The sequence below is a fragment of the Tauraco erythrolophus genome, chromosome Z, assembly GCF_009769465.1.
Source record: "Tauraco erythrolophus isolate bTauEry1 chromosome Z, bTauEry1.pri, whole genome shotgun sequence".
NCBI lineage: Eukaryota > Metazoa > Chordata > Aves > Musophagiformes > Musophagidae > Tauraco > Tauraco erythrolophus.
The window spans coordinates 44,277,137-44,294,678 of record NC_141496.1 but is presented as its reverse complement, the minus strand read 5'-3'; the positions used below and the strand labels follow the sequence as shown (position 1 = coordinate 44,294,678).

General features: G+C 44.0%; 1 protein-coding gene across 4 annotated transcripts; it reads right to left on the bottom strand.

Moving 5' to 3' along the window:
* Positions 1 to 1,117: 1,117 nt before the first annotated feature.
* Positions 1,118 to 15,727, bottom strand: INIP (INTS3 and NABP interacting protein). Of its 4 annotated transcripts, none has more exons than XM_086629473.1 (6): positions 15,689 to 15,727; positions 14,846 to 15,010; positions 13,310 to 13,396; positions 5,894 to 5,996; positions 3,292 to 3,382; positions 1,118 to 1,516 (listed from the first exon to the last, which is right to left on the bottom strand). In XM_086629473.1, exons 3-6 carry the CDS (start codon positions 13,332 to 13,334, stop codon positions 1,421 to 1,423), a joined length of 315 nt encoding a protein of 104 aa, XP_086485599.1. In that variant the 5' UTR covers positions 13,335 to 13,396; positions 14,846 to 15,010; positions 15,689 to 15,727; the 3' UTR covers positions 1,118 to 1,420. The 4 variants fall into 4 exon arrangements, with proteins under 4 accessions (XP_086485599.1, XP_086485597.1, XP_086485598.1 ...); XM_086629471.1 differs by lacking the exon at positions 15,689 to 15,727 and adding an exon at positions 15,533 to 15,571; XM_086629472.1 differs by lacking the exon at positions 15,689 to 15,727 and adding an exon at positions 15,533 to 15,571 and having other exon boundaries at positions 14,903 to 15,010.
* Positions 15,728 to 17,542: the final 1,815 nt, after the last annotated feature.

The window sequence follows — 17,542 nt, the reverse complement described above, 5'->3', positions numbered from 1 at the left end:
AGGATTTGAATAGTTCATGTTACAATTGTACATCTTTAAGCACTATCAGGCCTCCTCCACAAGATCCTCCTTCTTGAAAATGTTTTCGTATGCTACAGCTTCTGCAAGGCTGTGTACTCAGCTGAGGTATATGAAAGTTGTGGCATTTTCCTCATACCGGTCTCTTTGTCCTTGCTCTGTTTTGCCCTCTCTCTGTTTTCTTTCTCATGAGGAACGGAATTGTTAACAGTGCTTACAGTTCAGTAGTGCTTACTGGGTTCAGGCAATCCCCTGCAGACGGAAAAAGGATACCCTAAATGTCACTAAGGAAATCTATAGACTACAACCCTGGAAACCTCAGGGGACAGCTAAGTTCTGCAAAGGAGGGAGCTGCTTCAAATGGGCACCAATTTAACAGATGCTTTCAGATTTCTGGTTCTCACTTAAGTTCTCTTGTTCTTTTTATTTTCTAAAACTTGCCTTCATAGATAAAGCCATCAATGTACTAGTATAATTGTATTAGTAAAGCTGTGGAGATATAAGAACGTCTATGTAAGGACTATTTTTCACTCTAAGTTACTTTATCCTGGTAGCATGATCACTATTCCAAAAATAATTTACCTTAACAGATTTTCTTTCAACATGGAGCTGGAATTGGCTACCACAGATAAAAACAGAGAGGAAAAAAGCAAACAAATTGAAACACAGTAAGTTTTGAAAAAGGTATGACTAGAAAAATGTGGCCTTTTAAACTGAATTGTCCTTGCAGACAACACTTTCCATCTGAAACGTCCAGAGAAGCTAAGAGACTTCTTTTATTTTGTCTGTTAAAAGACTGTTTGAAACAATTGGGTCTTCCCCATTTTAATTCATTTTCATATTTCACAAAACCAAGTAAGAGGCAGACACACTATATGTAAGGACTTGAGAGCTGATGATACTGCAACAGCTAACAGTACACTAGCAATATTCCTGCATACACGGGGAAAAAAAGAAAAAAAAGAGAGACTGACTGATGCACTTGATAAATTCATGTCTGTTTTGATGGACAAAAGTAACTTTCGTCTTTCATTAAAGTCAAATACAGTACCTGTACACAATAATAAGACACACAAAAGGTGACAAGAGTATGCATCTCTTGATGACTCTGGTTTGGACATTTATTTAAAGGAAGCACAGAAACAAGGAAGAGCAAGCGCTATGCACTTCACGCACTGAGGAAGTCTTACATCCGACTTTGACTTGACAGAGGAACAGAAATACAAGATAAAAATTGCTGTTAAAAACATTGCTTTTTCATCGTCAGAGCTCACACTCCCAAAAGGCAACCACAAAAATCCAGAAAAAAATAGATTTTTAAGATAAGTAAAGAAATTAAAAGGTCAGACAGTTCCCGCTATGGACAAAAATCAGACCTTGCAGTTCTGAGAAACAACATTCCTCATTCTGCCTCAAGTCGAGGTAAGACAGGAAGAATAAGATTTCCAAATGCAGAGTCTTGAGTTATGAAGTATCCTGAGGAATGTGCGTGTGCGTGCTGGAAAGAGAAAAACATTTGTTAAAGCGTAACTCCCCACAGCACTGATATAATTCAAGACTTTACAGCTTCTGCAGCATTAATTATTTATTTCTCCCAGTCTGCTCCTCAACTCTGACAGTCAAATTCAAAACCAGCATTTTAGATCAGCCACATCTGAACAGGGTCCATCAAGGGAATTTAACTCGGTCATTCCCTGCTGCTCCTTTTTCAGCTAACTCCATGGAGATGGGGAGAGTGGTAACTGAACTCCTGACCACTCTCCTTTGCCTACACCTCATGCTTCCACTCCTATCTATAACCAAATTCCAGGCCTGGGTTTGTGACAGCTGCCACATATGACTGCCAGAAGCATGCACCAGTAGTGTCACACAACCTGAAGCTGCATGTACAAATGACATGTGACCAGACACACCTGGGTGCAACACGGGACATCAGCCTTCTGCTCATGTGATGTATATGTGCTTTTCACCTGACGAGGGCAGCTGCTGCTCATGACTCTGGACAATCTTTGTAAAATCCTAAACTGCCTTTTCCAGTTCAAAAACTGGACTCCAGTAAGCTAGATGGCCTGCACATTCCTTCCTTCTACCACCAGGGAAAAGCCCTAGTGGGTACCAAATTTAGCCTGAGCCAGCAGCATGCCCTTGCAGCAATAAAGGCTACCAGCACAGTGGGCTGCATAAGCAATTGCATAGCCAGTAGGCCAACGGAGGCTACCCATGAGGCTGCATTTGTGATATTGTGTTCACTTTGAGATACAAACTGAGTCCAACAGAGAACCAAAGACATGGCTGGATGCTGGAGCTCTCAGGGGATGGTGAGGGAACTGAGCTTCTTCTGAGAAGGTAAAGCTGAGGAGAGATCTTATACTGTTTTCAGATAGCCAGTGACAGGATATAGAGAAGACAGAGCCAGACTCAGAGGCAAGAAAGGCTGTGGAAAGTCCATCCCTGAAGAGCTTCGAAACTTAATTGAACCATGCCCTGAACACTGTGATTTAGCACTGCTGTAAGTCATACTTCTAGCAAGGCACTGGACCAGAAACATCCAGAGGATCCTTCCAGCCTGCCATGTTCTGTGGTCAACACAGGACACCAGCCACAGCTCACTTTTGCTCCCTTTCATTTTAGGAGAAGCAATCTGGGGCCTTTGCTGGGTAATAGAAATACAAGGCAAAGGATATATGGACAGCATTGCTAGTTTGCATCTGAACATTTTTCCCATTCCTATGCCCTCTGCCAAATCATGCCCCCTAGAGTGCCAAGAAGGCAGGTGGCCATGTACTGGCTTTCCTGCACAACTTCCAATTTCAACACCAAAATCAGCCTCACCTGACATAACCAAAATAGCAGCAAATAGAAGACTAGACGTACAAATAAGTTTTCCAAATCTTTCACTCCTGTCCCTTGTAACTGCAGGGTATTTACTTGGCATCTGCTCAGATTCAACCTAGGAAAGCTGTGTGGCTACTTCTCCCTACACTTCACAAGACATTCAGAAGTGTGATGAAACTGACTCTTGACTAAGATGTACAGAACAGATATGATGATACTGTAGGCTACATTCTTAAAACCATGTCAAGGGAGAATGAGTTGACAGATTTATGCTTTCATCATAACAGAAGAAACTTCATTTGTGACAAATACAGAAATGTATGAAACCTAAGCTCTAGACGGGACTTTTCGTTCTCTCTAGGTGCAGGACTGCTCTCTGAATGGACGCACATCTAAAATAGACCCAAGCTAAACTCCACCTGACTGTTATCAGCTTACCTGCAGTGCAGCCTTCTGCTGCGCTGCGATGTGCTGCTGCTCAGCATGATCACGGAAATCCTTGTTCAGCGGTGATCTTGCAAGTGCAATGCTGCAATAAAGGACAAGAGAGTATGACACATACCACAGAAAAAAAAATGTGTCTTTGCTATTCCAGCCACAGATTCTGTGAGTTCCAAAGCTCACAATTTACTTGACTCAGGGCTCGACAAATGTTAATTATTGTTTGGAATTACTATTTGTTAACATAAGAGAGAAAAGGAAAACAGAGTGACCATAGCTGCATCATTTGACCTAGCATAAACAATTGATGCCAAACTAAACCCAGAAGACTCACAGTCCTGAAGCCTGTTGTGGATTTCGCTCATGGGTGGAGTCCCACTGAAGTCAGTGGAATCACTGGGGTGCAACATTAGACAATGTCAGCAATTTTTAAAACTACAACTCTGTGTTTTCACCATTACTCAGCCACCCAGTGACGATCCTAAACAAGTGTGATAAACAGAAGAACTAACAAGAGCTCCACAGCCTTCAGTATGAGACCAGTTCTACGGCTGGTGGGCAGCAGATCACTGCTTATGGTAAAGGAGCTTCCTATGGACGTAACTCAAATAATGATTTCTCTGATGATATCCTAGAGTACCTAAAATTGATTTGGCTTATATGTCTCAGTGCAGCATACATTAGGTTTCAAATTAAAGTTTCTAAAGTTTCAGTTTTCTTGGCTTTTATATCTTAAGATTTGTCCACCTTGTTAAACAAAAAGAAAAAATAAAAGGCAGACTTTTTTCTTCCCGACTCTAAATAAGTAACACGGTCAGCCATCCTGCAGATAGAGATCAGTCAGGACCGCCATTAGAGCTGTACTGCAAGGCAATTCACAGCTACTTCTGAAATTGGCTCTGGAGACTGGTGCTGAAATCCCAGCTCTCCTCAGTCATAGAGACAGAAGTATGAAGGACAACAAAGGATCCAAGCAAACTTATTAACTGATCCTTCCCAGCAGCTTCAATTTAGTAAACCAGTTTTTCAAAAGCAGCCAGGCTCATGAAAAGACCTTTAGCCAAATCTACACCTAAAAGCATAATGAAAGCTAAGTAACAATCCTCTGAATAGATTTTATGACAAATATTAAGATAAGCTTCACTGCATTTGCATTTAATTTTGTACCCTTTAACTTTTCAATATGATTTCTGTAGTAAGATTATCTACAGAAAAGTGTCAGTTTTATCATACACTGACACTTTTCAAGAGAGGTCTTCTGTTCTTGAATAGAGGATTCCCATATGCCAAGGCCAGAAACAAATTAATTCATTCACCCTTATGCTGGCCATGCCACTACTGTGCTTTAGGTACATAAAGGTTTTATTTTGTCAAGCTTTCAGAATTTCTGTGGTCTCATTTCTGACAGCTCTGTGGTCTAAAACCTTTGGCACAACATCCCCGTCACAGAACTGTCAGCTTCTTAAAAACCACACATCAGCCCACCATACCAAAGCAAAGAGCGTGGCTGCTGCTTTGTAGATTCCCCGTCATCCCCACCTTCAAAATCAGTAAATTCTAATTCTGCTCACTAGCATATAGTGTTATTTTTCCTTAAAGAAAAAAGAAAGCTAACAGGCACTCCCTGAAACTCCGCCAGACTTGCAATGAAGTATAGAAACACTGTTGCCAGGAGTCAGGGGTTGTACATAACAGTATGATATTTCTGTTTTCTTCTCTAATCAGTAATTTTGCTTGAATAGTAACTGTATACAGAGCCACTCAGAGATCTAACTCAGGCGATTTCAAATATTCTGCACGCTTTTTGACAGTATGAAGGAACTAAAGGTGACCTAGAATGTCCTTGAAAAAAAACACAGGCAGCACTCAGACTATATTCAGAGTATTTGACTCTGATACCGATACTGCATGTAACACAGTGTGTCTGGAATATGGCACTGCACTCACTTCATGATAACCCTAAAGTTCAACTATCTCAATTTCTCCATGTGAACCAGCATGTGATTTTCTCATTACTGATTTCTGACAAAAATCTACTCTTTTTGTCTTAAATGGGAGAAATCTCAGTGACAGCTCCCAAACTCAGATTAGATCATTACACCTTGTGGTGTAGAATCATCATTACAACACAGCATCTTTTATAAGAAGATCTGCAGTAACATAAACTGGCTTTGTCCTGCACACAGGGAGTTTCAGGGATAACTCACTCCCTGCTGTAACTGTTCTTCTCTAAACATCCAGTGCCCTGAACATAATGGTCTGCTACTTCCATTCCTTAGGGCATTCTAGCTTAATAATTAAATGCTTTCTCAGTGCCTGCTATCTTATTCTTCTTTAAGGTTGACTTTAATACAGTTGGGTAAGCATATCTGCTTCTCCCCTTCTCAAATGAAAATTACATAAGCCAAAATTCAGGGTGTGTAAACAATTTTAAACACTAACACGTTCCTGAAGTGCAAGGTCTCTCTGACTCATTATTGAGGATGGTCAGAAAAAAAACGTCAGATAAGTGTTCATGTAAGTTTACAGCTCGCTTGCTGATTTTTTTTCCCTTTGATGTAATCAGTGATGCCCAAACAGGTCTAAGAACATTAAATACCTGGCTCCAGGGTGATTTGTGGAAGACTGGTTTTGCATAAGTAACTTTCTCTTCTCCTTGTCTAGTTCTGCCAGGATTGCAACTCTATTTTTATTCTGGAAACCTGGTGGGAACGACAGAAAAATATTAGAGAGATTTACTTGGTTTCTATGGCCCAACTCTAACATGGTGGAATTAAAAGTCTCTGTACAATATGACAATATGATGAATACACTAATCTTCAAAGCTTTGCACCCATCTGAAAGGCTATTAATAAATAGGTTTCATTTTTCCTTTTCTCATTTTACAACATGAAATAGCTTCCTTAAGCTATCATACATATTAATACATTTTAAAATACAGGTTTCTATCTCAAGTTAGAGAGATCCCCTTCCCAAGCCAGCTGTGGAGCTATTATAAACGAGGTACATGACCGAATACTTGCCTTTCAAAATAAAAAAGTAAACTTATCAGTTTCTAGATTTAAAATGCATTCACTGAACATACAACTCAATTATAATAATGGAGTAATATACTCATGGGGCCTAATTTCTTATGCCAGTGAACTCAAACTAATACAAGTTTTACATATGTAACAGGTAAAAATGAGACGACTGCTAAGCTTGCACATGTGCTTATACAAAAAGTTACACGTTTTATTCAATCTGTGCAGAAAGATTTTAGTTTTAATGTACTGATGTCCTTATGTATACACACTACCCTTATTCTGAGTATGACCACAGTGGAGTATAACCACAATGCTGGCATAGAGAAGCAAAATTAAACTGTCTGGACACAATACAAGAACATGGCCTTTATTTGCTCTGTACATCATTCTCCCAAAGGGACCCTGTATACTAGAGAAGGCGTCAGGAAGTAGAGTGACTGAGGGAATTTAGAAAATGCCTAAAATAGCTGCTATTTATGTATTTTCAAAGCTGCCTTCTAAATGAAAATGTGGCAAAACTGCTGCACTTCCACAGGACTCTCATATGGAAAAAGGACCTTATTGTGACCATAAAACAAACCAGACACACAAGTCCCTCCTGTTGCCCAGTAGGCCCATACAGCACAATTGACGACAACAGCTACAGAGCTGACTCTTACAGGCCCCTATCCCACTAAGGACACTCCTCATGTCAAGAACATAAACCTTTTTTTTTTTTATTTCTAATTTGTTGCTATTCTATAAACACCAAGTGACTACACTGTCATAAAAAAAAAAAAAAAAAGAAAAAGTCAAGTGTTCTCCTTTCTTTCATTCATACAAAAAGTCAAAAAGTTATTGCCATTGGAAACTGATGGTGTTGTGCCTGCACCTCTGTCCCAAGTGCTGTTTTAGTAACACCACTGAAAAATGGTAGCCTACAAGCAGTTAAGAAAGCCAGACACAGTAACTCTTAGGGGGAGTATTAGCACGTTGGGGTAAAATGATTTCAAATTTATCTTCACTAGCTGCACTCAAAGTGCATTCCCTTCGAGAGATCTTCTGTTGCCGCTCAATCACATAATGCAATATTCCTTTCATCAGCATGGCCAATGAAGGAGACAATTACTGGGTAGAAACCTTCAACTCTAAATAATAATTTGCATCCGTATTGCCTTGCCATCAAACCCTTATCTTTTTCTTTTACTGTGCCTAGCATACACACCTCTGAGCCTCTGTCTCAGAGTTCTCGACAGGAGCAGAGTCATTTCATCAAATTTCACCGTGGTTTTATGCAGGATCACCCATAATCATCTTTACATTTATTAAAAGATTTTTAAATTAAATTTAATTAATTGCTATTTTCCTGTCTGTTAATCTCTCCTTCTCACAAGGCATTAGTTCCACTTAAACTCTATTTTGTAAGTGTATTGATTCAGGTCTTTGATGTTTCTCTGCTCTTTAGTTATTGTACACTATCTTTTTATTGAACACCCTGTACTTGCAACAAGTTTGAAACATTAAAACACAACTGAATGTGGTGTTCTGAGAGATACAAAGGCTGAGAGATCTTGCCAGCAAGCTGAGATTAACATCTCTCGAGTTGAGCTAGCCCAGACTTTACTTTCTTGTAAATTCTGGAAACAATGCTGAAATATCTCTAAGAGGGGCTGAGCTAAAGTCATCATGTCTGTATGCTCATTCTACAAAGTTTTCTGCCAAAATGCTTCATACTTGACATATTAATCAGTAGCCTTCTGTTTATCCTGAAATTGATAAATCTAAATGCATGAATTCAGATGATACAGTGACTGAGACAAAAAAAGGAGATCACTTTTTAATATAAGTTGCTTTCAGCTGAAAATAAATACTAAATATGCTTACATTTATCATGAAGCAGATGGTGTGATTCACGTAAGAATAAAATTTTAAATGCTGCTTTTAAACTGTCATCAGAAACTGCACAAGATTATCACTGTCTTCCATTTTAGTATGAGTCTTGCTACAGTATCACATGGTAGAAACTCTAGAGGGATTCAGAAGAAATGCAAGTATTTTTTCTTCCTTTTCCTATCCCTCTATTACAAAGAGAGGGTTTTTTTTAGAAAAATAAAATAGTATTTTGCTCTAGAATTCACACAGCGCCCATCAGCAACCTCTGTAGCGAAAAAGTAATTTGTTTAGAAGACTTCGTTAATGGTAAGTACAAAAAAAAAGCCTATCTGAGAAAATGGAGGAGGACATCCAACACATACATGTTAGTGCTCCTCAGCTGAGCAATCTGAAGCTCCTACAGGTATTGTAAACTTTTCTAAAATGCAAAGTAAAACCTGGTCATTTAGAAGTTAATAATGGAGGGGGTGGAACATAAGAAATCCATTTTAGAGAGAAAATCTGGCATCCTTGCAAAATAATTCATCGCATCTGGCAATACAGAAGCGAGCCTTCCATTTAGATTCTTCCCTGCCCAGGACCCCAAAGTGCTTCCATAAAGACCAATCTGAAACAGCTACAGAAGTTTCCTACTTCAATTATAAAGTAATTTTTCATCTGTAGATTTGATACATCTGTTCTGCTTTCTAGTACTAAAAATGCAGACATCTGAAAAAAGAAAAGCAATCCTTAGCATAGACGGGACTCATCTGTGACAGGAAGTTCAGATTTTTAAACACAGCAACATCATAATAAAGCTTTAGGTTTAGACCTCCCTTAACTGGGCTGAGTTGCGCTACTGTTTTGAGTTTGAACAGTTCATCAATATTGCAGTTCATTAATACTTTTCTCTGCTTGGCAGACAGAAGAGTCCTGACACAAAGTGACCCATTCAAAGCAGCCAAATAGATTAATGGCAGTGTCAGATGTCAAACTGAGCACCTGGACTCTCAGATTACTCTCTAAGGTAGAAAATTCAGGACATTTAAAGTTTAAACCTGTTCTTTCTGACATTTCTATTTCTGACAGAAAGCATTGTATTATGTGCTCTGTGCAGGAGCTGAATTTTACTTGCACCGATGTTTTGCAGGTGAAAGGCAGAAAAATAGGGACTAAGTTGAAGTCTTGCTGAGTGACATTGGTAGCTTTAGGAGCTCACAGCAAGCTTTACGCTTTAACCTAATCCTAACACCTAATACTACCACCCTACCTCACCAATATCGACGTCAGTTAGTTCTACTAGCTAACTTCGCATGGCAAGAAACAGTATTACCTTCATCTACTTTAAAGTTCTTGCTTTTCGTCTCATATCTTGTCCATGATCTGTTGGTTGCTTCAAATTCACAGCATGTGTAAGTTTTTTCTAATATGCATTACCATTTGTCCGTAGATGTGTAATGCCATAAAAGAGCCCTCTGTCACTGTGTATTCAAGATACACTTCTATTTGGAAAAATGGTTTCTAAGCTGAATGTTTGCTCTAAGCTTTGCACGTTAAAAAGCACTGTCACTGCACGCTGTTCTGCCTGCTCAATTCGGAAAGCTTTTCACAGCAATTTCTTTACTGAAGTGCATGCTTTCGTAAATTGTAGCCTTCATGAAGTGAGGCAGCAACCTCTTAAAAAGCAGAACCTAAAGACCTTACTAAACACGTAATGTTTGGGAAAAGGATGGAGTAACTGTATTTTGACTTCCTCTTCTGTTTATGACCACTGGCATCACAAATCATCATCTAACAGCCTGCTGCACATCAGCACTCTTCAGCAACAATTCACATTCGGATATGCTACCATATACATTGTGAGACAATGAAACGAAAGGCATATTAGTAATTCAGTAAATTAACTTGAATTACTAAGAGACATATCAGTATTTTGTCTATCCTTCCAGAAAACAGTGACATGCATAGTTGAATATAAGTCACTGACTGCTTTATGGCCACAAAGTTCTCCAGGGAAGAGACATGCCACAGCCCTCAAGTTCTACACTTGCACACAGAACAAACTCAGATGCAGAGAAGGGAAGTTTGTAGATGACGACATAATTTAATGCAGAACAGCGCAATCTTCCTCCTTAACATGGACTAGGTGAATAGAAGGCTCAACCTAGCTGCTCAGGCTGTGTTATGTGAACGCGCTCACATACCTTTAGGACAAAAGGATAAGCAACTGCCAGGACAGAAACAGACCTTGTAGAGTTGCTATGGCCTTAAGCTTAGAATTCCATGTGCGTTTCAAGAGCTTGGTTCTTCCAACATACCTGAATTCTTCTTTTCAGAAAATTTCAGCCCTGTCTGAAACAAGACCTATATTTTCCCTCCTGGGAACCATGCTAAGGCACACGGAGAGCAAGGAGGTGGTGGGTGACAGCCAACATGGCTTCACCAAAGGCAGATCGTGCCTGACCAACTTGGTGGCCTTTTACGATGGGGTGACAGCATCGGTGGACAAGGGTCGACCAACGGATGTCATCTACCTGGACTTGTGCAAAGCTTTTGACACTGTCCCGCACGACATTCTTCTCTCTAAACTAGAGAGGCATGGGTTTGATGGATGGACCACTCGGTGGATAAGGAATTGGCTCAATGGCCACACTCAGAGAGTAGTGGTCAACAGCTCGATGTCCAAGTGGAGACCGGTCACGAGTGGCGTCCCTCAGGGGTCTGTGTTGGGCCCGGCCCTCTTCAACATCTTTGTCGGTGACGTGGACAGTGGCATGGAGTGCACCCTCTGCAAGTTCGCCGATGACACCAAGCTGTGTGGTGCTGTCGACACGCTGGAAGGGAGGGATGCCATCCAGAGGGACCTCGACAGGCTGGAGAGGTGGGCCCGTGCCAACCTCATGAGGTTTAACCAGGCCAAGTGCAAGGTCCTACATCTGGGTCGTGGCAATCCCAGGCACAAATACAGACTGGGCGGAGAATGGATCGAGAGCAGCCCTGAGGAGAAGGACTTGGGAGTACTGGTGGATGAGAAGCTCAATATGAGCCGGCAATGTGCTCTTGCAGCCCAGAAGGCCAACCGCGTCCTGGGCTGCATCAAGAGGAGCGTGGCCAGCAGGTCGAGGGAGGTGATTCTCCCCCTCTACTCTGCCCTCGTGAGACCTCACTTGGAGTACTGCGTCCAGTTCTGGAGTCCCCAACATAAGAAGGACATGGACCAGTTGGAGAGGGTCCAGAGGAGGGCCACGAAGATGATTCGAGGGCTGGAGCACCTTTCCTATGAGGACAGGCTGAAAGAGTTGGGGCTGTTCAGCCTGGAGAAGAGGAGGCTCTGGGGTGACCTTATAGCGGTCTTCCAGTACCTCAAGGGGGCCTACAAGAAAGATGGGGAGAGGCTGTTCAGGAGGGCCAGTTGTGATAGGACAAGGGGTAATGGTTTTAAAATAGAGGGAGGTAGATTCAGATTGGATATTAGGAAAAAATTTTTTACCATAAGAGTTGTAGAACACTGGAACAGGTTGCCCAGAGAGGTGGTGGATGCTTCATCCCTGGAGACGTTCAAGGCCAAGTTGGATGAGGCCCTGAGCAACCTGATCTAGTTGGAGCTATCCCTGTTCCTTGCAGGGGGGTTGGACTAGATGACCTTTGAAGGTCCCTTCCAGCCCTAACGATTCTATGATTCTATGATTCTTTCACCTGTGGGGACCCAGAAGTGAGTTCCTTCCTGAGCAGTCACATTTCTCTCATCTCAGAGGCCCTCCTCTAGGAGAACTCACACATGGAGTCTTTTCATTTAGTAACACGCAAGGTATGCTCTGGCTTCCTTGTGCACAAGCAAAAAGCATTACAAGAGCAGCCTTATTAATGTATGTTGCTTAAGTACTGTGAAGTATTGCTGCAAAACCAGTGTATTACCAAGCACCTGAAACTAATTTCTGTAATTTAGAAGCCGATTTTCCTTCCACCTCCCCGCTACCAAAACGTACCACTGTGTTCTATAAGCTCATCTTGTGGACAACGCACAGCATGTTAAAAGCTTTTCCATTTCTTTTAAATGCTGTAATCAGCTTCATGCAATCAGTGCAATCAGTTCCATGTGGTATTAACAGCCTGAAGTAAAGCTTTCATTCAGTTCTGTTTGGTTTCGCTGCACACATATGCAGCTCCTCATCTTTGAAATTCTAATCAAAAGAGTGTTTTCCTAGGAGACCAATGAATTAAAAGAAGTCCAGTCCACAACTTCTTAACCTTTGTAGTCCAAATCACTCAACTCTCAGGAAAACACTCAGTACTGATTAAAGGGAAAGAAACAGACCAGCACTTCAGAATTAATTACACCCAGCTTTGCCAGACTGCCTTCCCAGATCAAGACAGACACCAATATGCATGAAGAAGCCTCAGGTTGCTGGGAAACTGAATTTGTTTCTCATAATCAGTAAGTGAAGAGTCACACCTGAGAAGCTTCTTTCTCCTTAGCTATTCCAAGTCTCAGAGCTCCACTAAGATTTCCAGAAAGCAATTCTACAGGGTGATCTGAGACTCTCCTCCATTTACTCTGTGACTCTCCCCCTCTCCAACTCTGAGCTCCTTTGAATGCATGTGTCTTGGCTAGATAGATGGACCACTTCCATGTTTTGAACAATTTTACAGATGCAATTCAGATGCATCATCATGCAAAGAAACATTTCATCAGATGATTTTATTTGGCTTTTCCTACTAGGTCTGGGCACTTGCTATCTATCTTTTGACAGCTATCACTGCCTGGGTCTTGCTGCTCCCATCATGACATGGAATATATTAGACTTCTGATTGTTCTTGACACTGAGCACAAGAGCTGCAAGTCACGTGCAATGCTAAGTGTTGCAAGTGTCTGAAACATGCTTCAGAAAATAACGACAGCACCATGGGTATGAAAGAACACACAGTAATTCAGGGCTCCCCAGATATCAGTGGTCTTTGTCAACCATTTAACATGTGTGTCTTCTCCCAGAAGACTTGTTCACACTCTGCTACTTTCAGCCCCACTTTCCTGCCTCTCTTCCCCATTTTGCTCTTCCTATAAAGTAAACTTACAGTATTGGTGACTTCATTGCCATTTTGCACAGTCTTTCCCCTTGAATACTTATATTAAAACCTACCTTGTCCTGAAGGATTTGCTGCCATCCTTCAATTTTCAGCCCTAGTTTTATTCAGCTGCAGTTCAAATCTTTTAACCCCACAAATATCTGCAAAACAGGCACAATACGACACAAATACACTCCTTTAAAAGAAAAGCTTGGATCTCATTCTGCTACAGATTTCATAAATGTGGCAACTGTTACAAAGCATAACACAAATACACTGTGAGTATTGCTTAAAATATGTAATGCTATTCTGTTCGGTTTATGTGGTCAGGTTTTGGTAGTAGGCGAGAGGCTACAGGGACAGCTCCTCTAAGCAGCTGCAAGAAGCTTCCCCAGCTCCAAATCACATCTGCCTCTGGCTAGGGCTGAGCCAGTCAGTGCCTCTGTGAATAACATATTTAAGAAGGGACAAAGAAACCTGGACCATGTGGGTCCTGCAGCTGAGAGGGGAGAGATAGCTGCCTAGGCAGGCAGCTGCCCAATTTGGGCCACTGCCACTCAACTGGAGATGGCTGTGGTGGCACAGCTTGGAGACCTCCAAAGCACCCCGCTCCCAGGGCGACCACGGGGTGGAGTTCATTCTGCTGGCACTGCCGAGGCTCATCGGGCCCGGCACAGCTGCAGCAGAGAGAGGACTGAGACCTGAGAGAAACGGCCACACAGACACTGAGGACGATGAAGATGGAGCGAGAGGAGGTGTGCCGGAGCTGCAGCCCGTGGTGAGATGGCAGGTGGGCCCCCTGCCATCTGTGGAGAAGAGATCCACCTGCAGCCCATGGGACAAGACCCCACGCTGGATCACTCTGTGCCCAAAGGAGTATGTAGAGGACTGTCTCCAATGGGAAAGGCACTCCCATGCTCCTGGACATTAACCATGGAGCATCTGCAGTCTGTGGAGGATCCCATGCTGGAGTGGGTGGCTGCTCCCTAAGAAGCTGTGACTCTGTGGAAGAAGCCCACACTGGAGCAGTCTAATGGGTAAGGATTGCATCCTGCAGGAAGGACTCACATTGGAAAAGTTTGTGGAGAACTCTCTCCCATGGGAAGGGACCCCATGTCGGATCAGTAACAAATTAAACTGATTTGTTCCCAAGTCAAGCCTGTGTTGCCCATGGCTGTAACTGGCGAATTATCCCTCCCTGTCCTTGTCTCGACCCTTGAGCCTTTTGTCATGTTTTCTCCTCTCCATCCCAACTGGAGGGGAGGGAGTGAGTGAGCAGCTGTGTGGTGCTTAGTTGTCAGCTGTGCAGGGATTTATATTGTCCTGATTTAAATTTTTAGCTTGAAATATCAACAGTTGTGATCAATTCTTTTTCGGATTCTAGTAACTTAAGAATAACCTTTAGAGTCAGTCTGGAGTCATAGGCACTTTTCATAACAGAACTTCTTCCTGACAAAGTATGTTGGTCTCCACTTAAGAGTCATGTTAAAGCATTATACTCCTTAAACGCTACAGCCCCCAAAGACCTCAGTTTAGGCTCTAACTCAAGAAAACTCATCATCTGAGGAAAGAAAATTTAAATCTCAGCTACAAAGCCTTTTGAAGGTTACCATCCTCACAGCTGCAGCAAAACAAAAAGGGATGCCTGCTCCTCAGCCATACGTCACCTCGGGCCACCATCGGCTTCTGCGTCCATGAAGGTGCTGGGCTGTGAGCTGCAGTGGCGGAGGGCTGCAGCTCAGCCGGCTGGAGGGGAGGGACGGGAGCACCGAATCCTGTGGGAAACGCGAATCGCAAGTCTCAGATTTCGACAGGAAACAGTTACACCCCGGAACTGCGGGTCCCTGAGCAGCAACGGAAAAGTAATTCAACAACGGTACTAATTCAGAGCAGTGACACCGGTCAGGACGTGCGGCTCCGCGGACATGCGCGCGGGGAGGCCGAGCCCCGCTGCCCCCGCTCCGCGGGGCTTGCCCTGCCGCCGGCAGGCTGGTACCACGCGGGGAACCCCGCGGCGGGGCGGCGCGGCGGAGGGCCGGGGCTGTCCCGGGGACCGGCAGCCCCCGCGGCGGGAAGGCGGGGACGCCGCAGAGAGGAAAGGGGGAGCTCGGCTCGCGCTCCCGCCGGAGCGGGCTCTCCCGTCGCCGGGTCCCCCCCCCGCCCGCGGGAACGGACCCTCCCGCTCACGTTCCGCCCCGCGCCGACGAGTGACGGCCTCTCCCGCTCTCTCGCCCTCCCCGGGCCGGCGAGGACGCGCCGCCCGCCCCGCCTCGGGCACCCGCCCCCGCTCTACCCACCTGCCCGCGGGCTCCTGCGCCTTCCCCGTCTCCCCGCCCGCCCCTAGCCGCGACCCGGCAGCCCCGCAGCCATCCCGCCCCGCCCCCTTCCCGATCGGCTCTCCCCGCCCAGCCCCGCCGCGACCAACGAGCTGGCGGCACATGCTCGTGACGTACGGACTACGCGGCGACGCGCCCCGCCGCCCCTAACCCGCGCTGCCCAGCGCCTTCCTGAAGCGGCGGCGAAGTACGTCACGCGCGTAGCGTGACGGACAGGTCGGAACCGCCAGTCCGCTTCAAGCGCCGTGAGGAGGGCCCGCCCCCGCCTCGGCCCGGGGCGGGCCCTGGTCTGTAGGGCGGGCCCGGGGCGGTGGGCTGGGGCGGCTGGGGCGGGGTCCGGTGACGGCGCCGGGGCCGGGGCCGGGGGAGGCGGCTGTGTGCGTGCGGGGGCGTAGCTCGGCCCCAGAAATGTGCAGTTCTGGCTTTAAACGCTGTTTGTGCTCCCGGGCTCCTGCCGGCGCCGTCAGCCTGCGTGCGGGAGAGGTCCAGGAGCAAGTGTGAGGGAGGATCGCCCTTGGATCACACTGAGGGAACTTCGGGAATCAGCGCAGTTAAACGGGAAAAAAAGAAAGGAGAAGGGAAGGGTTGTTTCATTTTTTTGCCGCGGAGTTTCAGTTTGAACACAGCAGGAATGATTATTCGGCATGAATTCCAGAAAGGGTTGTGCGTTCGTGTTCCTAATCCGTGGTTTGGTTTCGAAATGTCAGGTGACACCTTTATCATAGAATCATAGAATCATAGAACGGTTAGGGTTGGAAGTGACCTCAAAGATCATCTAGTTCCAACCCCCCTGCCACGGGCAGGGAAACCCTCCACTACACCAGGTTGCCCAAAGCCTCATCCAACCTGGCCTTGAACACTTCGAGGGATGGGGCATCCACAACTTCTCTGGGCAACCTGTTCCAGTGCCTCACCATAATGAGAGTGTCTTTTCTTAAACGATCAGGTCTGTGCTGAGCGGTGTGCTGTGGTCTTAAGCAGCAAACTGCAACTTTTATTTTACATCCTTGTGGTTCAAATACTTCAGTTTGACCCAAACTGAGCTGAGCAGTGATTCGAACTGCGGCCCTGAACAGTGGTACCTCTGATCATACCCGAGTAAAATCAGTTCTCAATAAATAAATAATACAACAGGCTGCAAACAGACGGGGCCCACGCTGAGCTCTGGCTAGCCAAAGAATCAGCAACATTGCCAGCTTAACTTTCATGTATGTTTTTTTTAAGGAAGTAAACAATTCTCATGAAATAAAGGCCTTTTTTTAGAACTGAATTTAAAAAGAAGTACAGAAAAATCACTTTTTTTATATATATATGCCTTAGTTCAATGTATCTCTAGATAGGCTTTTACTGCAAGTTATTAAACTTTTTAAGACTGAGATTTTGGTGGTGTATGTAACAGGCATTTCTGAGCAAATGACACTTAACGGCAAGGGCAATCTTGGAGCTGGTAGTCAAACCTCCTGTGTGCTTCAAGGCATGTAGTTGCATCGGCTTCTTCTTCCGTCAAATCTTAGAAGTCCTTAACCTTATCATTCTCCAGGCTTAAAGTGGACAAAGGGCTTATTAAAAATTGTTGGTTTAGTTATGATGGAATTCTTTATATTGGCAAGAATGTACACAGAGTGTACACAGTGATAAATGTGATAAATGCCACACTAGCCCGTTAGCTCGGACACCAAACATACACATAATTGTTGAAGGCAGTTAACAATTTTTTAAGATCTACTGCAGCCAGCTATACTAGATCATGTAGAAATAAATTACATTTTTGAGAGTGTACAGAATGTATAAAAATCCTTTTGGTATCTACAACGATTTATTAATTTGACTTAAAATAGTGTGCATTAGTATTGTGCATACAAATTCCGTGAGACAGAGAATGTTCTGGTGAACAAATATGCTAGCTGTCCATGCATTTACACTTAGTTTTGAAAGCCTCACTAAGTGTGAAAATCGTAAAACTGAACAAAT

Coding starts and splice junctions, on each gene's coding strand:
- INIP (XM_086629473.1), bottom strand. CDS start 13,334: ATGGCAGCAAATCCTTCAGGACAAG. Junction 3,383..5,893: donor ACAAATCACCCTGGAGCCAG/GTATTTAATGTT, acceptor CCTTTATTGCAG/CATTGCACTTGCAAGATCAC. Junction 1,517..3,291: donor AGCAGAAGGCTGCACTGCAG/GTAAGCTGATAA, acceptor TTCTCTTTCCAG/CACGCACACGCACATTCCTC.